The 24,990-nt window shown below is 47.0% G+C and overlaps 1 protein-coding gene across 1 annotated transcript in view; it reads left to right on the top strand.

The window, feature by feature from the left end:
* The window catches only part of LOC142579413 (guanylate cyclase soluble subunit beta-1-like), a 211,856-nt gene extending 200,181 nt beyond the window's left edge, over positions 1-11,675 (top strand). The window contains exons 11-13 of the mRNA XM_075689567.1: positions 4,375-4,529; positions 5,182-5,449; positions 8,792-11,675. Of these exons, the coding sequence (XP_075545682.1) occupies positions 4,375-4,529; positions 5,182-5,449; positions 8,792-10,063 (1,695 nt within the window). The 3' untranslated portion in view covers positions 10,064-11,675. The remainder of the gene's footprint in view (positions 1-4,374; positions 4,530-5,181; positions 5,450-8,791) is intronic.
* Positions 11,676-24,990: the final 13,315 nt, after the last annotated feature.

The raw sequence follows: 24,990 nt of genomic DNA on the forward strand, positions 1-24,990 counted from the left end.
AAAATAGGACTCATCCTCTTTTTTTCCTTCAAAACTATACGCTCAACCTCACGCCGAGTCAGTCCAATAGCCGAGCCAAGGCAATGTCCAGCGGAAAGAGTCCGGTGGCACGCCATATACGGATCCGGCTCCTGCCGAAATTAATGGCGGCACTGGGGATGAATCGAAACGCGCCACGATGAAAAAGGACGACGGCGGGCGAAGGCACAGGGTGCAGCAACGCGGCGTTCCTCCTCTTTTTAGAGCGGACTCGCCTTTATTGCCGCGTTATTATTCCACTCACGCCACGGCTCATCGTCGGATCGGTTTGGTGTTTGCATGACGACGACGAATACTATACGCGTGGTCGAGCGGGTGGGGAGGGGGGTGGGGGGTGGAGGGGCTAGTTCCCTGCTGGTTTACACGACCCTTCGAAGTGGGCTTCGTCGTTCGGCCTTCAAGGTCTCCGCTGGGGGAAAGTTCCTCTCTTTCTTTTCTACTCGAGTAGAAGTTCGACGCTTGTGCTAATCCTGGTCAGAAACTTGACCCTATAGGCACACAGTGTTAGCCGTTATTTTGTGCGATGATATTTTAGTGACTCCGCCAAGTGGCGGCGTGTCTTCTTTGCCACGTGATTATAATCTCTGTCTCTGCATTCGGCTATGCCTTGGTTTGCGCGCGCCCGCTTACATATTGCCTACTTTATTGGGTTGCTTACGCAAACTAATAATTGATACGTATATCGACATAGTCTCAATAGTCAAGTTCTCTTCGTGACATCGCAAACAAACTGGCTAAAGTAAAATGAATTTATTGTTGCGCATCATTCATCATATTAAGGTATCACTGTAGGCGACTGGACAATGAAGAGATGTGCTGGTATTATATTACCAGACTGGCGCCTTTTAACTGTTCTGCGGCCCCTTTCATGAATGAAGAGCTGAGTTTATTCAAGACAGTGCGACGCAAGTAATGATCTTGAATAATGAATAATGAATAACGATCGACGCAAATAATGAAGCTGTAATTCAGAATAGGTGCAGTTGAGAATGTGGGCTCCGGGTGCGAACGAAACATCATTGAGAGGTTTATTAAGGCTAGCACAGTTAAACTTCAAGAAAATGCTGGGCACATCAAGGGTGATCTGTGGATAAAGTTTTGGATTGTGTGGGGTGATTATGCGTCTTGTGGGAAATTATGAAATTTCGGTTAATAGTGCTTCGAAAATATACCGGTATTCAGAGCAGCGTCATTCTATAGGCAGTACTATAGGTCTTATCAAGATTAATCGGGGTAGGAATAACGCGTGTGCTAAGTGAAACAGACTGAAGGAATTTGAAAGCTTTATCTATTCGGGAGTATGATTCTAAATTATCATATAGTAAAGCAGTAAACGGGGCCGGTTGGTAGACATTCATGATTGCATTGCGATTAGTATTACAGTGACGGAAGAACTTGAACGAACATAAAATAACAAGAAACCGGCGTACGCAGTGCAATTACTTGCGCTACGCACGTCCATTTCTTGTTCTTTTATGATTGTTCTTCAAGTTCGTCCGTCAGTATAACACTAACCGCAATACAATCGCGAACTAAATTATCAAATTGGCGCTCTTTGGGCTCGTTATCGATCCTTGCTAGAGATCTAGAAGGTCCACTCTTAGCAAATCACCAGGCATACGAAAATGAAATTTTGTTAAGTTAAATTTGCGTATATAAGAGAACAAGCCTTCGGAAGACTCCTTCCGACGCTGAATCACACTTTTATAATTCGTAAAATTTAGCAGTTTTCTACATTTTCTTTACTGAGAAACCTACTCCACCGGAGATACACTGATTGCCTATTGAGCAAGTCTTTCTACGGCATGAATTCGCGTCTCCATTGACTAACTCACGCAAGCCCGTGCATGCCACACCGAGCGATGTGCGAACCAACTTTTTTTATGGATGGGTCCGCAGGCATGGTACGACTTTGTGTGCTCTTGCGTCGCGGAATTTTCTAGCATACAGCTTACGCCATTTAGAAAGTGAAACGTTTTGTTTGTTCTTCCTCCACAGCGGGAGCGGTCGTGGCCCCCTCGTGGGGATAAGCCAGTTTACGGTGCTGTTTGGCACAGCGACGGTTCAGTCTATTTCATGAGGATACACTTTTCCTTCCGTGTAGCCATACACTTCGATACGTATTCTGCCTCCAACTTCACGATGTTGGAAAATTGTTCAAGACAAGGTATAATTCTACTTTGAAACAGGGTGCAATATAATCGGGTTTTACAGTGCCGATTTAAAGAGGCATTGAAGGATAACGTTAAGTCATGCTAGGCTGACAGATTAGGCCTCTGCAACAGCGAATTCGTCATTCGTAGCGACAATAGAGCTTAAATAAGAAAGTGAGTAAAATGGAAAATCGCCACGGCGCCACCTGTTGTGTCCAGTGGTACTTCTCATCTGACGTAAGCATTGGCCGATTCCAAGATAGTGGCATAGAGGTAGGTCATGTGGTGATTACGTCAATTCGTTCGTTTCGGCGCGGGTAGTTCAAATTCAAGAGCAGCAGTGAGGCCTTCAGTGGAAATTTTCTATGCAAGGAATTGATATCTTGGCACACAGAAAACGTTGATGAAGTTCTCTATTAATCTAGCTCGACTTAATGTAATTGTCAATAGGACCCATATATAGAGCTTTTAGCTATGAGTTGAAACATTTGTATACAAACCTTGTAATTATTTATACGCAAATTAAATTCAAATAATTGTTTAGTGTCCCTTTAACGCAAATGCATTCTGAAAGGATGCAAGCACCGGCAAAGAATAAGCATTACGAATAAGTATAAGCAAGAATAAGCTTTAGCTACAAGTTTAAGTTTCAGAACCAAAACAAACGTGATTAAAGGAATATGCGCCTGGACAGCATTGGGTAAGATTGTGACATGGTGCTTGCTTATTTATTGTTAGAAGTATGCGAATTTTGTTCGAACGACAGGCGAAAATTGCGCAATGGTGAATTTCATTCCTTGAGGTTAAATCTAAAGAAATATGTGGAGACGTAGCAGTGGAACTGCTGAAGTCCCGAGATGCAGCTTGCCGGTATCCTCGCAAGTAAACGCTTATAATGAGTTCAGTCTTTTTGTGCTAACCTAATTAACTTAAGCTCTCTGAGGAAGCTGAAGACCGCGCGACGAGCGATGGAACGAAAAAGATGCAGCCGAGGACGGCAAATGGTTAAGGGATGTGAAGATATGAGATAACGTACAGGCACGAGATTTACTCTTTTAAAGCAATACGTGTGTAATTGCGGATCGCAATGAGAAGCCTACGTAATGCGGTGGACCTTTAATAGCGCTTGTCCTGTCTGGCCTTCCTTTCTTGAGTCCGTGTGTGCGTGTATGTGTTTTTTTTTCTTGCGCTTTAAGCCAAATATAAATTCATACAAAACTGCCCAAATTTCAGTTACTGTAGGTTTAACAGACTGTTGATGATAATAGGTAGAGCTCACGATGCAACTACAGCGTGATCAATGCGGGGCCGAAACGCGCTCCTTCCTGTTCGGCTGTTTCTCCCCCATGCCGAAACAGCTAAGGTCAAAGTCCAAGTAGTGACCCAAGCAGTGATGCAGCTGTCTCCGAACCAATCATTTAAGGCAATTAGTGACGTGCCAATGACTATAACACACCACTGCTGCAGTAGAAACAATGTGCCTGCGTTTGGCGTATCAGAATATTACACCTCAGAGCGCCAAACCTCTCGTACACCACGTGCGCGGGCGCTGGTAGACATTAGGAGGGTTACCTCTACATTACCACTAGAGTTTCATATACCTGCACTGAAAATTATGACTCAAGAAAGCTTCTATACTCCAACCCATATACTATTTCGTCCTCAAGTGATTTATTTTCCCCTTAAATTTGCTTATAATCATAAAGTGTCAGAGTTCGAATTTAGCACGCTTTGCCAAAACATCTGGCCCCAGTAAGCTTTGCATTTGCATTTGTGAGGTTCCTTCTACGCGCGTATAATCCCGGTTGTCAAACGCAATTTGTTGGGTCTTGTGATGAGAAGTGAAAACGCGTAAAGCAGCGTTTAAGCGGGTGTTACTGTAGAAGTGCTGCTTGCTGGGCCAGTTGGTTCATGCTGACACTTGAGAAAACCAGTGAGAAAATTGAGACGCAAACACGACAGAAATACGACCAGCGTTGTGGTGTCTCTTCTTTCTGCCGTGTTTGCGTCTCAATTTCATCGCTGGTTTTCTCAAGGATCGTTACTGGTCTGCGGCTGGTAGAGGTACTCAAGGGCCAAGTCGAGTGTTTCTGCCGTCGCTTTCAAGTAAAGCCAAGGTTGCAGACTTAAGAAATATTATACAGCCTTCAGCGAAGTTTCCGTTTGTGTCGTCCTTCCGCAGATACGCATTGGCATCCACTCGGGTCCTGCTATGGCTGGCGTCGTTGGTACTCAGATGCCTCGCTACTGCCTCTTCGGGCACACGGTCACTCTAGCAAACAAAGTAGAGAGTCGCGGATTGCCCAAACAGGTCACCATCACAGAGGAGACAAAACGGTGAGTTCCCTCGATTTAATAATATAAGGAAGCGTAAAAAATCATGAAATTCTGTGAAATAAATTCGAAACACTTAACATTTCATTAGCAATTTCTGTTTCTTTTCATTAACGTAACAGCGGCGCGTCGCGTTACCTCTCCACTCATCCTTGCACGAACAGACAAGACATCGGGAATGCATGCACGAAGCGCGAAGCCTTTTTTATTTGGATGCGCCCGCTTGCACTATACACGCGGGTCAACGCTTTTGTTTGTGACTAATCACTCAAGATGCTGCAACCTCTGCCGTGTGAAATTGCGGGATCGAAGTTGACAGCGCGTCCCTTCCCGTGCATATGCACTTTGAGAGTGCTGGTTCACTGACCCTAAATGAGGCAAGCCTTGGTCTCTGGCAGTTTGGGGGTGGTTGTTCTGTTGTTCTGTGGGGGTCTGAGTAAGATTACCCGTGAGATTTTGTGTCACTGCCTTTATCGCCGATAGAAGTAATTTATTAGCGTACACCCTGGGTGAACGAGTGTTCTCAATATAACGCATGCTCGTATGACGTCCGCTAGAAAGTGTTGACACCTCCCACTTAAGGGCAGCAGACGTCTGCGACATGTACAAAAAAATTCTCTGTTGCATCAGTTACCAAGTGCCGCTCTCCGAACAGGCACCTTAAAAAGGACGGCTACCTGTTCCTGGCCACGAAGCCTTCCCCCGAGCTTCAGGTATGCTGCTACAGCGTGTCACGGCCGGGTGACGCCGTGGCGCCGGATCCTGCCACGCTGGGGCCGGCGCTGTACGGAGGCGGCGGTCACTTCCGGTCACCCACGGGATCGCCGGTGCACTCGGACCGAAACACGGGCTCTCGGAGCTCGTCCACACCATCTCCCGGCGGATCTCCACTCATCACTAGCGGAGACATGGCCAGGAACCCCGTAAGTTTCCACAGTTGTTAAGTGCTTGGTACTCCTCGACGACGAACAGGTAACTTTGAGACACGGGAGAGAAACAGAGGTTGAGATTTAGTTTTGTAACGCCGGTACTAGAGGTGCGCACACACTGGTAGTCTATCTTTGTTTCCAGTCACCATGCGTGCCACTGTTTCTGTCTAAATCATCCGCTGTACCAGCAAGTTTGTCATGCAACTCCATCCTCAAGTGTCTAATGGCATGGTGAGCGCCACAGACAACACGCTCAGAAGGAAGGCGTATGATTCGTGCTGACATGGCTTAAAATGTTACTGACTGCGTCACTTGTCTCTCCGGTCCAGGCTAAAAAACACCCTGCCACATCCCACGCAGATTAGGGCCCTTCTGCCTGCGTCGCTGTAGCGCGAAGAAACGTAACTTGTAAGCAGTGTTGTAGGAGCTACCAAAAAGAAAAAAAAAGTTCCGAGATACGTTATTCGTTACATTCGAATGAAAGAAACGCGTACCAGCCTACATTAGCGGAAACTAAGGTAGCGTGCTAGCGTTAGCGTTACAAAGAAATAGGTAACGTATGTTGCGTAGTCATTACTGCATGTTCAGAGATTTTATATTTCGGGTCTTCGTTGCACGTACCCAAGACAACAATGTTATAAGGGTGATATTTCACATACAGCAAGCTTGTACTTTCAATACAAATTGGCGAGATAACTTCGTACACATATCTAGGACTTCAGTTCAATCACTGGTCAAGTATTTCTGTCTGTAGAGTTACACCTGATGGCTTGCAACTCCGTGGCACGCGGTGGAACCATGTCTTCAACGCGAAACTAAACACAAATCAAAGTTCCTTGCTCAATGTTAACTCTGCAAAGAAATCTTTTAGCAAGGTCTGCTATCTGCGTGCGGGACGAGAGAATAGTCGTCGAGAGCGCTCGTACATTTTGTTAATTTGCCACGCCACTTTAGTTGAAAGGCTTTGTGCCTCTGCTTTCTTTCTCTTTCTTCTTTATCTTTTCCTTTGGAGGGGGGAGTGGGGGAGGGGGGTACTGATACTTAATGTACTTAGTAACGTTACGCTTCACGTTACTGATAAATGTTAACGTAAGTACTCCGTAACAGTTAGGTAAACGTAATGAGTGCGTTACTAAGTTATCAAAAAATGTAAAGCATCCGGTAACATTATTACCTGTGACGCGTTACCGCAACACTGCTTGTAAAACAAGAAATAACATAAGCCTGCTCTCACAGCGCACTCTCCATAGCACTTAGGTTGTATAAAGGCACTGCTTTGCCACAATCTCGCTATTTATCCGGCTGCAAAGCACACTATGCATTCAATATTTCCGCACAGTTAGTTCCTACCTTCCGTTACTGTCAAAGAGTGGCGGCTGACACCACGTCAAGAGATCATTATGTTGTACTCCACACTATCGCGGACCACGCTGGGACGGTCAATAAAAGTGATTCGAGAGAAATGGTACAGGCGCCCAAATCTTTAACTGGCGTGCGCGAGCGGCGACTTTTCCGTGCGTCAGCGCCGTATGACGGGGCGCGGCTGCAAAGAGTCTGAGGCTAAGTGCATACGGACAAAGCGCGCTCAGCTGGGCCCATCGTCTGCTATGCTGTTTCCAGCCTCGCCCGGTCATACGGCGCTGACGCACGGAAAAGTCGCCGCTCGCGCACGCCAGTTAAAGATTTGGGCGCCTGTACGAGCTGAAAGGAGCAACGGTATTATAAATAACCAATGCCTCCTTTACTAGATGCCTGCCGCGTCGCTAGTTTTCCCATCGGAGCGGAAGTTCCTGCAGTTCACGGTAGCCGCGGAGAGACGGCGCTCGCTGTCGACCCTGCTTCCTGTTGCGGAGGAAGTGACGATTATTAGGCTAGTGCGCGCTCGACCAATGGCTTGACGATAGACCACGGGTCCTGCCTCCGGGATCGCAACAGACGCCGCTAAAATCTCGGAGGCAGAGGAACGTGATTCAAGTTTGGAGCAGCCGCCGCAACAGCGCTCGCAGACGAACCTGGTGGAGAGGAGAAAAGAGGAGAGAGGCCGGAACCAGCTTCTCAGCTCACGCGGCAGGCATCTTTTAAAGGAGGCATTGAAATAACTGAAGCCAAGAATACTGTAATAGACGCACCTCAGTAAATATGAATTATCTTCTGCCGATTACCAACCCTGATATGCATAGGGGCACAAATACATGCTAGCTATAAATGAAAAGACCTAAACACCTGATCAAAAAAAGAAGAAGCCTGTTTTTTCCTTTGTCTATGCCGCAGGAACCACAGGCTGCATAACGCCTCATATCCGCTAATCTCAGCCAGGTACCCGGCCTCCTTATAATGCAATCGGTTGACCGCCGCTCTTACAATCTAAAGTGCCGAATATGACGAAGTTACCTTTTCAGACGTAACATTCCCAGTTAAGCGCACAAATAGGTCCAATACACCTGCAAAATGGAGAGCAGCACTAAAGGCAGCTTTTCCCAATAGGTGCCCTTACAATGGAGGAGCCACTTACGACGGAGAAGCCACTCTTCACACACGTTTGGTTAAGTTTTCAGGAAACAACGCCCACATTCATGCATATATAGCTTTCTGAGCCATATTACCGATAACCACCTACCTTACAATACTCAAGAAGTAATACTATAGGGAAATACTCAGAAGCAGTTTCACTGTTACTTTGGATCCGAAAGCTCGTTTTATTGCGTTAACGTGGCTTGTGTTTACTGTCGAATTCAGTGAACCTCACAAAATGAATAAATAGGACATCCTTGAACAACCTTTTCCTCGCAAACATGGCTGAATCGATCTCATTTAGTTCTAAGCTGACACTATTTCCTTTATGCAGTATTGCAAATCATGATGAGGGGTACTCGGACTTAGGTAATCAAAGAGCGAGTACATATAGTGCATGGGAGAAATATGTACTTGAGAGTAGAAAAACGGAGCACAGTAGACGTGAAAGTTCAGCTCATTACTGGAAGATGTACGTTATGATACAACTGCCTCTTTGGCAAGTATAAATACTTACGTCATGGTATGTTAAGTTGAATACCTTGAGCATCATTGCAATATCTTCCGTACAGGTGCCATCCACCATTTAACCCCTGATGAAGGAGCCCTGTTGGCGCCAAAACGTCGAGTTAATTCAACTTTTTTGTTGGAGGCGTCATTCACTTTATAAATAGTTTGCTACTGCGCGCCCTATAACTATTCATCAGTTCAGCACAGACATAATGTTTATTGCATAGCGTGGTCCATCGGGGGCTCACAGAGTGTCCGTGCGTGCGTGCGTAGCTCCGGAAACAATTGTTTTTACCCTCCGTTTTCCCATTACAGGAGTGTCCGGGACAGTTCACACCACCTATAAAGCGGAAGCATCGAGGGCGCGTGTTCGAGTTTCCCGCGGTCGCCACGAGCAGGCAGGACTCGACCCCCGACAGCGGCTCTGAGTGCAAGTTTCTACAGAGCTTCGACGACGCAGAAAAAACTGGTGAAGGTACCGGCCACACCAGCGACGATGACCCTTTCGACGAACCGATGTGCGTCATTAACGTAGAGTCGGCGAGCAGTCAGGAACTGTCCCTCAGTAGCGACACTCTTTCGTCTCAAGGAGCATCGCCGTGCGCAGAGCGCAAGACCGGATCCAAGAGCGCCACCGGCGGCAAGCCGCCAGCCGTCGCTGAAATAGGCTCTCCACCAGAAGAAATCCAAACCGACTGTCAAGCTCTTACAACCAGTTCTCCGAAGACCACGGAAGAGCGACCCCATGCTGGTAGCCAACTCGACACCTTCTCGGATGTCCCACCTTCGGAACGTAACGATACTGTCGTTTCCTCGAAGGAACTCAAGGCTCCAACGTCGAAGCGAGCAACTACGCTCAAGTGCTGCCCGTTTGGATCGCGAAACCAGGACCTGAACGAGAACCTCGAAGACGACGAACCTCGGAGCGGCAACAAGTTCAAGCCCAGGTGTCCGTTCCGCTTAGGCGGAGACGAAGACGACGTCGACAGGCTCCGAAGTTCGCTCGTTCAGAAAAGCAGCAAAGGTGCTCGCAGTGGCCTGTCGTCACTAGCTCGTTTCTCGTTCGGCGACCTCCGCGACCCTACCTCCAATTGTGGCGTCCCGACCGTGGTCGTCAAGGCGGCCAAGGAGGCGCACGGTTTCTTCCCAGGCCTACGCAGCATGCTTCGCAGGGGGGACAAGAAAGTCCGCCAATCATCGACCAGCAGCGCGTCGTCGACTGCGGACTCCCTGGCTCCCGAGCCTCTCGCGGAATGCGGTACGGAAGACAGGCTGGTGGTCGACGATGCCGGCAACGCTGCCTCCAAGGGGGCGTGTCCGATGAGGCGCATGTTCTCTCAAGTGCTGACGGTGAACTTTGGCGAAGCCGAAGGTGCGGAAGCGCAGCCCGCCGGAAAGAGGACTCAGAGCTGTTACTCGTTCCGACACCTCGAGGACGCTGAACTCAGTGCCGTCGAGAAGGACAAGCAGCAGGCTGCTTCGGGCCGTTTCAACCTGCCACAGCTGAACTGGCATTTCCCTAGACTGAAACAACGAATCACGAAAGGGAGCCTGTTTAGCGGCGCAATTTTTCCTTCGTCGAGGTAGTAGAGCCCGCCGAAAGAATGATATTCTGAGTGCCTGTGCGTGTGTTTGTATGCTTGTACAAAGGTGAACGAAGTGAACCTTAAGTGAAAGCGTTTATTTGGACATTATTCTCCGGTGTCCTCTTTATTTTTCTCCCCTTTCGTAGCAAGATAGGTTAGTCGAGAGACGGCTGCAATTGGTCACGAACGCGCGCCCGCGTTGCTGACATCGGCTGTCGGGAGGTTTCATTGTTAGCGTGCTAGCATACGCGCTTTCTGTATACTGCAATGATGGCACGTTGTTTCTCCTCAGTTGTGTCAGCAAAACGCCAGGTGGATGTTATTTGAGTGAATGAGTGTGGTGAAATTGTTGTACTGTACATAAGCTACGCGACTACGCAATGGAAGAGCGCAATATGAGACGGAAAATTTCGAAAAGATATATATATATTTTTAATGTACGCGTGGTCGAATGATCATAAAATGGGTAACACTTGCAAAGTGTTCTGGGGCTCCAACACCATGCTAAGCGCTTTCTCGGATGGCATTAGCTTAATATTATTATACAAGAGAACAGTTTCTTGTACAAGTGAGTAAACCGCAAGTGTGAATGGGAATAAGTTATTGTCCTACATGGAGAATTTGAGCTAGCTATCACTGCACAAAGGCCACTGCAATGCGGTGAACAAAACATTTCTTGTCAAGCTTTACCACCCAATGTATAAACTTGGAGAAATGCAGCTTCCTTAAAGAACTTGTAGAAGTTGTCCAGACGGCAACAACTTAAGTTGTTGTATTAACGTATATCACTAAGTTTTCACATTCCGAAAACAAGCACAGATAAGTAAATAATATGTTCGTATCGGAACACCGTTGAGATGATGAAACGCAAAGACCACGGATGCTCAAGAGCATGAACAGCAGGAAAAAGTGATCCGTTCAATTTGAATTTGCAAGCAACTCTGAAATGTAGTAACGTATTCATTGTGTTTATATTCTGCTAACTTTATTCATGCGCCTCTTCATGGTAGATACACGTTTGTTTCTAATTAACTGCAAGAAAAAAAACACATAAGTGTGGTAGGCACATTCGGCACAGGGTTGATATCAATATGGAAACGATAAATGAACGGCGAGTTCAGAATGCACGTAGCACATGGCTCCTCTCCTGCGTAGTGTATACTCCTTAGCGCTTTCTTTTATTTGCAACTTTACGTTTAAATGAAGTTCATAAATATTTCAAGGAGTCACAGTGGAGCAACATCATGCTGACCACCATGTGCAAAATATTCCGGGAACACACATCCAGGAGTTTTATCTCTTGCGTTAGGAACCCGTAGCGTTGACGAGAACAGAATGTATCAAACTTTAAAGCTGGCGTATTCTGTTGTGCACAGTTACCACCGTTCGGATAGTTTAGGGACCTTGGTTTGTGCCGTGCTGAAAGAAAGCCCGTTGTGTATGTGAACATATCATGGAAGACGCAGCTTGGTTCTTCGTCCTTTTGTCTCTTTTTGCTCTTGAGCGGGGACTGCCTAAAAAAAAGGCAAACTATGGGCTGAGCAACTCTTCAGGGGATAATAAAGTGTGCAGACTCAGTTGGAATACTGTTAATAAATGGTGGTTATGGTTTACCTTGGCCTCGTCTCTGTATTTTGACACAGTCATCACGGGTAAGTGGCACAATTCTATCAACACGTGTCGAGGGCTGTCGACCTCGACCCATCTGGCAGCATTACCTCTTCTATGCTGGCACTGTTCCACCGAAGAAACTACTGGGTCACCGATGAAAGGCTGCCATTTCATTTTGCAGCCGCCCCTTCCGAGGGATGAGAGATTTAACCTGGTCGGTCCAGCGGCAGCTTTGCTTATTTTCCAAATGTTCCATATTTAAAGCACGAACCAGGATCAAAAATTCAATACGAGAGACGGTGAAACCTACTAACTTCGACTACATTTTACCTTAGCATTGCGAAATCTACAGACACTCAGGTATCGCCAAGGTCGCCAGACAACATTGTTCTTCGAGCTATATTGCTACTTGATTGTAGCTCTTGTCATCTACCTCCGCTTCAAACGGCTTCTTATTCCAAATTGTCCTTGTTCTTACTCCGCAGCAGCAGCAGAAGCCAAGATTATTGGCTCAGCGTCTTTGGCAAAGAGGAAATATTTCAAAGTTGGGGCGGAGGTGCGGATTAAATTAAGTATTATATCAACAACAATAAAACATTGTAAAAATGCAATGAAGCCCATAAATGAAAACAGTACATGTAATTATGTAACGCCTACCCCACTATCATCTAAAAGTCCCCTATGCACCACAACTACTCGCACAAACTGTAGCCGATGAGATCACCACTGTGTAGTGTATGAAATAATGTGACGACAAACCACATATTGTGCATTTTGACGAGCTTTGCAACCAGCAGAAACTGCCCTCCAATCTGCTTTAAGTTCACGTGGCAGCTCCTTCAAAGTGCACCACTTTCTTGTATCTTGGGACAGCGCTGATTATGCTTTCCGCGCGACGAAAATACTAATGGTTTTCGTCCGACACGCTGGCTTAAATTAGACACGTTAGTTGCCTGTTACCTTTACGTGCTTGTACTTGTTATTTCTGTACGCTGCGTCCAAGTGGCAAGGCTGACATTCATGTATTGCCCTTACTATCCGGAGCACAACACTGTAGACGTATGGCCAGACAAACATCTCCAGCTTCACTAGAGAACCTCTCTCTCTCTCTCTCTCTCTCTCTCTCTCTCTCTCTCTCTCTCTCTCTCTCTCTCTCTCTCTCTCTCTCTCTCTCTCTCTCTCTCTCTCTCTCTCTCTCTCTTCTGCATCCGGGTCAGAATACAGCATGCCTTAGCGCGCCAATCAATCTACTTGGGCTCGTTAATGAGCGCCTGCCTCGTCGCTGGTCACATGTCGTTAAGGACAGCTGCAGTTCCAGCACCTACCTAGACCCGAACCGCACTCCTATAAAGGAGGTCGATGGCCACGCTCGGGTCACAGCGTTCTGTTTTCCTTATAGGGATGAGCCACGTGGAAAAAGAAGCTGCACCCTCCATTCAAGTTCCCGTCAAAATTCTTCAAACAAATGCCTATCATAGCCATTTTGCACACTTCCATCCTACGGCACTCCAGCTTTAGCTAAAGGTGATTTTTTTTATTTCGTTTATCTTGAGCCTGTGCCCAAAAAACAACACATTTTGTGTCTGATAACGATAGCGAGCAGTTTCTTTCGAGCGCTTTTTCAGCTTATCTACACTATTGGAAAAGCATTTAAGAAGAGGAACCTGTCTTTTGGGCTCAGTTGAAAATTCGGGAAGCGGGAACCAAAACGGTCTACCGACGGCACTTTTATCTGTAGCTGCAACACCACGGGTGCTATAACGTAAAACTATTCCAAACTTTTCTATTTCAATTCTGTAATCAGCCCTCCGCGATTGGCCAAAAGCTTTTTTGGACCACCCCCACTTCACCTGTCTTCCACGCGACGTCACGAGAGCCGCGATACCTCCCCATCTGATATGACGTGTACACACTGATTATGCATGAGTTGACCCAAAAAAGAAAAATAGTTATTTCTGATTCGACGCCTTTTCGCCATTCACCCCCAGCTATTGGCCAAAAGTTTTCGGGCTGCACCCACTTCACCTGCCTGTCACGCGACGTCACAAAACCGCAAAAACTCACCGCGTCAAAGTGACGTGTACGCAATAAAGATGCATTAATATGCCGAACAAAACTGAATTTTCTTCGGAATAGCCGCAGGCTGCCGCGTTCCGAAAGGAAAAAAGATAGTTGCCGCCGATCGCTCAGGCACTGGCTACTCGCACCTGCCGGAGAGCATGGGTTTATTTGCGTATAATAAACCTTCTTGCGTGGCCGTGTAACGTTTTCGAGCACTTTCGGCACGTTTACGACCTCATTCTGCCAACTCTTCTTTGCTGAGGATCTGTTTTAGCGTCATTCTTAAGCTTCCGTTGCATGCCGCCGCTATTTTCGACCAGCCACCGCAAGCTAAGTAAGGGAAAGCCGAGCAATCGCAGACGCCGGCACCTCCTTCTTCATCCGGTTATCGACTTTCAGTGCAGTGGCTCGGCCCTATCGAATCCCTCTCCACTTCAGCATGCTCCTCGCCTATTGTAAGCCAATTAGATAAGACAAGCAGCTCAGTGTAGGCAATGCTATTCGTTTTTAAGCACGCAAATGTGACCTCCTATGAACGAGGAAAGCGTTTGATTGGCCTCTTAAGACACCCCTGCGGGTGACCGCCCGGTGCTTGCGTCGGCGGTTACGCAAATTTGACGTCAGGAGATTGGAATAAAAACATATTGGAATAGTTTTACGTTATAGGGCTCCAGTCGTTGCCTCCAGTTTATGTAGCCAGCGCATACTTTATGCGGCAAATACATTTATTAATCAGCACACATAGCCGTCACCGCACTGGAGACACGACAGACATCAGCAGAAAATAAAACAGAGGCGCTGTTCTTAATTGTGTATCATTAAATCCTCCCACGCGCTCGGTGATATGCGGCAAGCTAAAGCCAACGAAACGCTTGCCTCACGGGAAGTATTTTGACAACCGAGCAAAAAAAAAAAAGACAAATAAAGCAGCGCCGCAAACGTATTGCATAGTCGTGGACCTGTCACGCGATCAACAAATTGGCTGGATTGCGCGCTTCCGCCGCCTGCAGCCTTACAGCCTCTTTATGGGTGCACACGTCGTCATGAAGTTTGTTTCGCCGCATGCGGAAAAGAGTGTCCCGCATTACGAACAACTCACGGGCCCCCAAACTGAGATGTGGTTATTGATCATCCCTCTAACACGGCGTTCTCTTGGAAACCGGGGTTCATTTTACGGAGCAACGCGTGATGCGGATACCATGTGATTTATGCCTCGTTTCTTTGCCGGGTGCCTCGTGTGGCTCGCAGAAAACCATTACGCACCGGATGAACGCAGCTAGGTGAAAGCCAATGCTATCAATATCGCTCCCGTACCTAAATACCGCTATAGGGAGCGACGGCGTTGCGGCCGAGTTTGTTCTAGTTTATAAAAAGACAAAAGCGAACAGGGCAGAAGAAGACACACTTACGCCCCGTATGTTTCCACGGCATAAATGAAAGCTTTCTTGATTACACAAGGCGTCCCAGCTAACACGCTTCTGGGCAAACAATGGAAACTGGTGTAACCCGCCGCGGTCGCTCAGTGGCTGTGGTGGCGTGTTGCTGAGAACGATATCAACGGGTTCAATTCGGCCGGTCACGGCGTCCGCCTCCCTATGGGCGTGTAGTGCAACAACACTCGTTTACAATGCATTGGGTGTGCCCTCTTTGAACATCCCGGATGGTCAAAATAAGTTATGAGCCTCCCACTAAAACGCGTCTCTCATAGCTAGAATATGGATATTCTGGGCGTCGCCTAGCCTCCCCCATTACCAATATGCCCAGGACGCATGCGTCGACAAGCGGCATAGGACGCCCTTTCTCGCAGGCAAGCCGGCGTGTTTCGATGCGCAGTTGCACTGGAAGAAGTCGACGCACCCGAGAGACCCCGAGTACAACGCGATACTATGGATAATCACTGAAAATTTAAACCATGATACATGCATATGGTGCGCTTCGTGTAAATGTGTGCGTATGTAATACAGCCTGCCTAAATAATTCGGTGCAATGAAAATGATTTCTTCGTGTAACGTGCTGCTCTGTAATACTAATATTTATATCTTGAAAACCACGCTTCACATTTACACACACATTCTTCATGAGCCACTCGCACCAAGAATGCTTCGCTTTACGTAGACGTCAACTGGAGTTGAGTCCGCCTGTTTCTTTCTAACTACAACAAAACATTCAGCGTAATAGCAACCCGCTTAATAATGAAACAACCTATGTTGGGAATCCGCCACTATCGTGTAATACCGTCTGCCTAATTTGCCTATTAACGCCATAATCAGCTACTTAGTATTTTACTTCTTGATGAGACGAACCATTTTTTTTAATTGTAACCTTTTTGGGTTAATTCACCTTGAAAATGTAACTCTCAGGTCATTGAAACGTCTTCGCCAAGGCTTGTGTTTTAGTTTTTACAAGAATTCTTGAAGATATTCTGCGCGGCATTGCGTTTACTCCTCCCATTACTGTGCACTGATGCTCTGAGACACTGAACCAGTTTAACCAAACTCGTTCTATGCTTTTAGTCACTGCATTCTGCAGCTGTGAAATGTGTGCTTTCGGGCGACATCACGCTTCTGCTCAAATCGATGAAACGAGGCCATTTCTTTGAGCTTCAAGATGCCTGTAAAAGTGAAGCCATGGATAGAAATCAACGTCGCGACTAATTAGAATTCCTAGTATCTACTGAGGCCAACTTCTGACACTAGAAGTACTATTAGGCGACAGTATCGTTTGTAGGTGTGGAGACATAGTGTGCTAAGTGTTATTAAGCGACAGTGTTATTAGGCGACAGTATCGTTTGTACTTTTGAGACTTTCGACTACATAGGTGTGGAGACATAGGTGTTCTTGTGTGAAAGATTTTGATATGTAACCGTGAACCCTGAATGATGTGTGACGGAACCACCCAAGAGATAAGGAGTAGCCGGCGCCTTAAATTGCGCGCCAACATCTCCTTATATCATATCAATAAAAAAAAATAGCTGCCACCTTTGCACAAACAAACGAGAAGCCGCAATTTCAAATACGGAAAGACAGAAGCAAAGTACTGACAGCGAGGTTACCTAGAGGGTATCTCCGGTTGGCTACTCTGTACCGGGTAAGGGGGAAAAGGAGCGCGCAAGATGAGAGGAAAAGAAAGAAAAAAATCAGAAAAACTGCCTCTGTGGGCACTGTCACAACAGTCTGCTAAGGGCCACATAGTCATATACAACGTCGACGTCCCATCGATAGGTTCAACGTCACACAGTGGATAGTGACAATTTCTCACACAGTCCGGAATCTCGTAAGTAGAGCAATTACAGGGCCACCTGACAACTTTTGGGGTTGAGCCAGTTCTCTCGACGCCTGTAAGAAAGCGGTATACACATAGACCCGCTGGCTCGTTACCAAGTCTGCTTGTTCATGTTTCGCAAGCTTATGGTTAAGCACAAGAAGGCAAAGTATTTATCACATTCCATATAGTAAAGATTTGTCTGCTGAAAACCATAAGAGATCCCGCTGACGTCATGTTATTACGTGTAGATTCACACAGCGAACACCATCTCTAGGGCATCTGTTTATTGGTTAGACATGTTGTTTTATCAACCAAGTATTGATCTCCCTCTATATATTTGTCGTAAAACACCACTCACGATATGAGTATGCCTTGGCTGCAACTAGCCACTACGTGGTTGAAGCCAAACCGCTGACTTGAAGCAGCGTGAAGAAGACGAGGAAAGGAAATGAAAACAAACATTTATCTGAATTTATTCCTTTAGCAATTAAAAATTTCTCAAAAGTGATTCTTTTCAGACTCGGATAACATTTTTCTTAAATCGCCTGATTCTTGGCCAATCCCCATAGTGATCTGATCTGAGGCCTTTAAGTTTGCAACGTTTCTTCTCGAGCAGCCCGTAGCAGACATTTGCGCGACATCGTTTCTTGGATTACCCTGGCCCTGCATGCCGCCAGTGCAGCAACAGCCGACTGCACTGAGGGCGCTTAGGGAGCCCCATCAATACCCGGGAGGGTTCCACAGTGGAGCCAGTACGCCAGACATGGCAGGAAAATCACAGAAGCGCGAACACGAAGCAAAAGCAAAAAAACATGAACAGGCCAACATAGCGGTTTTCATCGCCACTTTGGCACAATAACGCTGACCACGGATACTGCAGTCTTATCGGGCGCTTCACTGTACTGCACCCGACCAGACGCAGCAACCGCCCTTGCATATCCCTTTTTTTTTTTTCGCATGGTGGTCTGGGTCCTAACAAGCTCAGCGTCGTGGCCATAATAAATAAGGTTTACCCGACCTCCTCTTTTCCCTCCTTCACACGTGTTGTTCAAGGCTAGGGATGAGCAGCTAAGCATGCGGGGTTGATCGCGATCCACCCCAGTAGCCACAGCCGATGGCTGCGTAGAACGTCGCGATGCGGCCCTATCTTAGCACCGGGGTTCGTTATCGACGCACACTTCGTAGTTGGCGGCGCACTAACGCGCCGCGGGTTTCAGTGTCCCCGGCGTTTCACCTCCGAGGCCCCAAATTGATGGGTGGACGTCCGTCCCTGTACCCACGTGTATTAACGAGTACCGACGTCAATGGATGATCCCTTTAACCTTACCTAAGCGAACTGGAACAGAGAAGCGAATTGCGGCTTATTTTTGTCAGGAGGTGAACAAAATTATTTACATAGGCTACAGATTCTTATATATTATGTAGGATTTTTACCCCTTGCTGGGTCAGCAAGGATCTATTAGTATCGAATCGCCGTCGACTCTGCAATCCAAGCCATCGCGGCCCCCTTTCATCGCGTAGATTACAAAGAGCGCCAGCGTACCGAGAATTAGCAGCAAGAAACAGAACTCTGCGTAGTCAAAATCTAACCTCAGCTATCCGCTTCCTATCTCTCCTAGTAAGTTTGGGACCTGAAGCGCCCGCTGTATAGCACTGGACGGTGTACGCGGTTTAGTTCGTTCGTGCTCCTTTTTCTCTTTCTCTAGTCTTTGATATTCTTTTCATGCACTTCCCGCCTCGCCTCATCATGCAATGAAGTCAACCTGAACTACCTCTGATTAATCTATCTATCTATCTATCTATCTATCTATCTATCTATCTATCTATCTATCTATCTATCTATCTATCTATCTATCTATCTATCTATCTATCTATCTATCTATCTATCTATCTATCTATCTATCTATCTATCTATCTATCTATCTATCTATCTATCTATCTTCGCTCCCTCTTTAAGGTCAGTCATTGAAATGGCAACGTTGTAGGCCCTAGCAGCGTTTGGTTATCCCATTTCTGTCTATCGTAATTTTGAATGCAAGAATAAATTGAATTCTCGGGTTTTATTCACATGCCAATACCAACGACATGATTATGAGGCATGCCGCAGTGGGGGACTCAATTTCGATCCCCTGGGGTTCTTTAACGCGCACGCAATGCATGGTACACAGGCGTTCTTGGATTTCGCTCCCACCTCAATGCGACCTGCGGCCTGGTGTTCGATCCCGGGCCTTCGGGTTTAGCGGCGCCGCGCCATAGCCACTACGCCGGGTAATTTGACACATGAACGGCTCCATAGGAGCCATGCAAGATAGTGGCGTAATGAATCTGGCATATGAATATTTTTGCATCTTTATTTCCACGCGTCATCGATACGGCCGTGCTAAGTTCCTTTGCACTTTAGAAAGCGTGGTGTGCGCCGAGGCACGATGCTTGTGGAAAACTGCACTTTTCTCTGTAATTCATTTTAAGGTAATACATCAGGATAACAGTGAAGGAAGTACAGCGTTCCCTGTATCGGATGCCAGATGCACGAAAACGCCAGATGCACTTCGTCTTTTTTTTTTCTAGAGCAATAGCAATCGAAAATCAGCTACGCCACGATGAACAAAGAAATGAGTACACATTCACTCAAAATGAAGCTATCAAGGTTATGAGGAAGACGCAATGCTGTTGCAAAACTTGAAACGACTCTTTCGGTAGCAGTGTAGTTATTGATAACTATACAGCCGTTTCGAAATCAACTTTAGACGCACCAAAGGTATTTCACTTGGCTGAAGTGATCCTTGTTAGCAAAGAGAGCCTACATTTCCGACGCTGCCAAGGCAGCAGCAAGTGCTAATTTATTCATATGATGTACTTTAAGTTCTAAACTATCCAAGAAGATAGAAAGCACGTGTGACGAGTAAAAAAAAAAGAAATACTCTCGTGGCCAGACAGCCGCAGAGCGAGAATAATAATATCTTTGTGTAAAGTTTTATTTCCACTAGTTAGTGTAAGACAATAAGATGGCACGACCAGTGTTATAAGCATTGAGGCATCGCTTCATTTATTAGCCTTGTGTTTGGTTAAGGAGTTGTTTTCTCAGCTGGCGTAATGGTTTGAGCTTATAGATATACCGTTAGGACCATACTCAAGGCCACCCTATTTCAGACATCTATTTCTTGTTGTTGTTTTTTTTCGGTTACACTACGCTTTTCTGTATCGTCTTCTGGCGCTATTTTTTGAAGGCTGTTCAGAAGTCACGTGAGGAAGACCACTGCGTCCTGATTCCACGTGCACTAGCTAGAACAACCCCTGCAAGACAGCTTTGCCTTCTGGCTTGCCACGCTCGTTAACTGAGTGGAATATCACATATTAATAAAGGGAAAACGAAACATCCACCCAAACGTAGCTAAGTGATACACCACTCCACTTTGCGGGATTCCGCAGAACTATTACGTCAATACCACATATGTAGCAAGGCGCGCCCGCATGCACAGACTAAACCCTTCGCTGCAACTAGGACTTCCAGCCGGACTATAATACACTGATGCGAACTGTCTCTTCTGTGTCGGTTGCGGTTGGGAGTTGCCTTCCCGAAAGCTTCATTATCAGCCTTTTTTTATAGACCGATGCAGGATGAAGGCCTCTCCCTGCAGCTACCGTCATTCTGATGAGCAGTCTTCCTTTTTTTTTCTTGTTTGCTTTAACGCAATACAGTTCAGCGCAACTTGCCGAAAGTCCTTTCTGCGAAATCACGGCTGCAATTCTCGGAATCTCCCTCTTGTCCTATAGCATATTGTCAGTAAGAATAAGACAAATAAAAACTATTTTATGAAACAACGAAGGCAAGGCTTCCTGAGTGGTTGGTGTTTCCGCCTATACATTCAAGGCCTGCCGCGAACATTTCGCTTCCATCATTTAGTTTTCCTCAAACTAGTTGTAACGTCGCAGCGGGATAAACAGGGCACGTTCCCGCACTATGGCGGCATGCAGCCGAGAGGAAGAAAAAAGCCAGTCATGTAGAAGACAGCATCATTGTATGCACGTTTACTTGTGCATTTTCTTTGCTCCTACGTTATATATATAGTCGCTGGGAGAAGTCATCACGTCTGCGTTCTCTAGGCGGCAATTTTTCCCCCTTTTTTTTCGTTTCTTGCTAGTGCGTGCAAAGCAACGCTAGGATACCGACTGTCGAGCATTCCTAGTCCCACATGCTGCTTCCTGCAGTCGGCATTCACTGGTCCCTCTATGCTAGTGTCGGTTCGTAATACGTCGAGAGCCAAAAAACAAATAAAGACTATCAATATCCCCTGCTATAGCGCACATAGCCAAAGAGGATAAAGAAACAAAACTAATGGTACCTAAAGGCTAAAAAAAATGTCTTAACAGCGGAAACGAACAAAGGTGGCCTATTTTTGGTGGCCGGGAAAGTGTGCACAGCATACAAAGAACTGAATGATGTGTGTGATTTTTTTTTTGTTTCTTTTTTTAGCGACAGTCGAGAAACCTTCGTTGCTGCTCCCGATGAGGCGCATTTGCGCTTTTAGGCGCCCTCGTTGCACGTGACTTAACGTCGCATTTGCGAGTTCCTGGTCGACAATCGATACCGAAAGACGACTGACTGCCAGATAAGAAGTGCCGTTCACGGAGGCAGTCAACTCACTACTAAGAGGTTGTTTACTCGCATGGCACGCATCGAAATGCGGACGTAACAACGCGGAGTTATTTCCTCTTCCGCTAAGAGTCATCCAAACATCGCTCCGTAAAGAAAGCGGATTGGCGTTCTTCGGTGAAACAAAGCAAAAAAATAAAAGTTACGCTGTGTTATATGGGAAACCGGGCAGACTCCCGAATGGGTCGACGCGTTACGAGCGATTCCACTGCTGGTACAGTATTCGTAGCAGGGTGCTTTATTTTTGGATTTAGGTTACATTTGATCTAGAGGTAGACCTTTAACTGAACAGATTGCTCTGCAAAATAAGTATCGATGTCATTCTCATATATACGCAAACAGCTGGTTATATTCCATACTGTCAAGCATGATTTTGTATTAGAAGTGATAAATCCAGACATGCGCGCCTTGAATACAGCGCCCGGTTGAGACAGGTAGCGGTACCTCGATGAACAGAGAACGGGGCACAAAGCGAACTCCGCTCAAGAGGCACGGAAGTCAGCGAGGGCAGCTGAACGGGGTCATTGGGGACAAGTCGCTCTGCATGCCAGTCGACGGTCTGTAGGCCACGAAGATCCACTGACGTCAACGCAGCACCTACGCGGACCGTTAAGTCCAACCTCCTCGTGGAAGGAGAAACCGCTCGTGAGGCCTCATGAGCCCACAGTTATCATCCATAACTGTTATTGCGTCTTATTTCTGGGTTTTTTTACAATCGGCTCGCAGTCACCACTTATCGTGCATCTTTCTTTCTTTCTCTCTCTCTCAGTTTCACAGCCCCAGCTCTTCTCTGAACTCTACGGGCAGCACCTTCGGAAGCACAGTATTCCGCGCCTATTGGTGAAGACGAGTAGCTACGTTTGTGTGCACGGCTTTCCATGGCTCTCGCATGGCTTTCCGAAAGGTGAAAGAACAGAGAAAGGTAGGGAGGTTAACCAGAACAAAAAATTCGTTTCGCTACCCTACATTGGGGAACGAAGAAGGCGGAGATAGAAAGATAAGACGAAAGTAGAGAAAGAGAGAGATAGAGAGAGGAAGTCAGGACACACGATTCTATTCCGCCAGCAACTCTGTACTTTGCGCGGCAGCACGCGCCATCTTGAAAATAATCTGCAGACGCCTCATACCTTTGTGCATGCTGTATTCATCGTTTAGTTCGCGTCGAAGCGCGAAGCAGCACGAAAGTCAATTCGCTCGCTACTGCTGCTGCTCTTCCTCATGCCAGCATTTTGACAGCGAGTGTTCGCGGTCGTTGAGTGTGATTTGTCCATGTTTGCCTTGCGCGCTGACACCATGCTTGTTAATTAGATTATTAAGCAAAAGTTTTCAAGTTTTGACGGCCGATAAAACGACTATCCTTGCTTCATATAGCTGTGTAGTCTAGTTCTCATAGAGGGCCCGCAGTGGAAGAAGAAGAGACTGGACTAGAGCGATCAGGCATATAGACTCGACGATGGTAGCCGTGACATCAAAGCAGTCATCTGTTTAATAAATGACAATTCTTTGTGGGCCTCCTATTCCTGCAATTGGTGACCCGGACGTGATACCACATTACAAGTGTATACGTCTACCAAGTTTCTTCTCGAAGCCATGGAACCGTTCGCCGCCGAGCAACGATGTCTCGAAGAAAACGGAACGTCTTCCGTCACCGCACTGAAACTTCCCGATTTCTGGTCCTCGGACTGTGAACTCTGGTTCGTCCATGTCGAGGCGCCTTTTCGCCGTCGCCGAGTGACAGCTCAAGCGGCCAAGTACGACAACGTCGTGAGTGCGCGTAACCCGGCCACTGCAGCTTTGGTCCGCGACATTTGCTAGCTCCTACGCCTGATAATGAGCACGATACCCTTAAGCGGGAGTTACTACGCGCACTACCGACTCTGAATCGCGACGGATTCAACAACTCCTCTCATCGGAGGAACTTGGTGACAGAAAACCAACTGAGCTGCTTCATCGCATCACACAGCTCCTGGGAACCAGTCCATCATCAACAGACTCGAAAATTCTTCGGGAGCTCTTCTTACGGCGTCTACCGAACTAGGAACGCATGATTTAATGTGCCTCACCTACTACGACGTCTGTCAAGGCCTTAGCAACGGTGGCAGACCAGATTATGTATTCTTTCCATCCTGTGATATATACTGTTGACCGTTGTCGTGCACCCGTTTCGACACAATTCTAGCTACAGCAGCACTTTGACGAACCCGACAGTTCAAGCACGCAGCTTTCTGAGCAAGTAGAGGAGCTAACTAACCAGTTGGCTGCCTTATACACTTTCGGGCGAATAACCATCAGCAGCAGCATCGCTCGCATGACCAAAGCGTCTAACGCCGTCCGTCTCCCTTTATTTGTTGGTACCACGCCAGATATGGCACTCGCGCACGACAGTGCCATCCGCCTTGCAACTTTCGAGGAAACAGTCGGGCCAGTCACTGATGACGGCTAGTGCTACTGGCTTTACATCAAGCCGTCTCTTCTACGTCACCGACCGTATCACAAAAGTTCGCTCTCTTGTAGACACTGGTGCGGAAATTTGTGGCATTTCCCCATCTTTTCAAGACCGCAGAAGACCTCGCGATGACACGTCTTTTCTCACTGCCGCCAACGGTTCCAACATTAAAACGTACGGCCAGAAATCTGTCACTCTTTACCTTGGTCTGCGACGCCTTTTTCGATGGCTATTCACCGTCGCTGACGTCCGCGGGCCCATTATCGGCGCAGATTTTCTGTGGAACTTTAACCTTCTCGTCGACCTTCGCAACTGCCGCCTTCTTGACTCCTCAGCAAACCTGTCCGCACAAGGTATCACCACGACTGCACCACCTTTACGCCTCGTACAAGCACACACCCAAGTACCGAAACCGTGGTCCACCATCCTGCTGGCATTTCCACAGCTGTTCGAACCCCCCTCACCAGATCGTCCAATAGTGCACAACGTCACGCACCACACTGTGACTAAAGGACCACCGGTATACGCCCGACCTCGGGTGACGTCCTCCAGCGTGAGGTCATCAAGCGTGACGCCAAATTTTTCACACTTCTCACCGGACGCGAAGAGACCATTTCTATCGACCGCTTGAAGCCAGCTCATCTAGACTCTGGCAGTGCCACCTCCACAACTTAAACCGCTCAACGGTAGTGCCTTCATCGCTGGGGGGAGGGGGGGGGGGGGAGGACCATGTAGTGGACAGTACTAATAGAACCCCGCGGTGTAAGAAGAGACTGGACTAGCGCCATCAGGTATATAGGCTAGACGATGGTAGCCGCGACATCGAAGCAGTCATCCATTTAGTAAATGGCAATTCTTAGTGGGCCTTCTGTTCCTACAGCTGTCTACTAAT

The sequence above is a fragment of the Dermacentor variabilis genome, chromosome 4 (genome assembly GCF_050947875.1).
Source record: "Dermacentor variabilis isolate Ectoservices chromosome 4, ASM5094787v1, whole genome shotgun sequence".
In the NCBI taxonomy this organism is placed as follows: Eukaryota; Metazoa; Arthropoda; class Arachnida; order Ixodida; family Ixodidae; genus Dermacentor; species Dermacentor variabilis.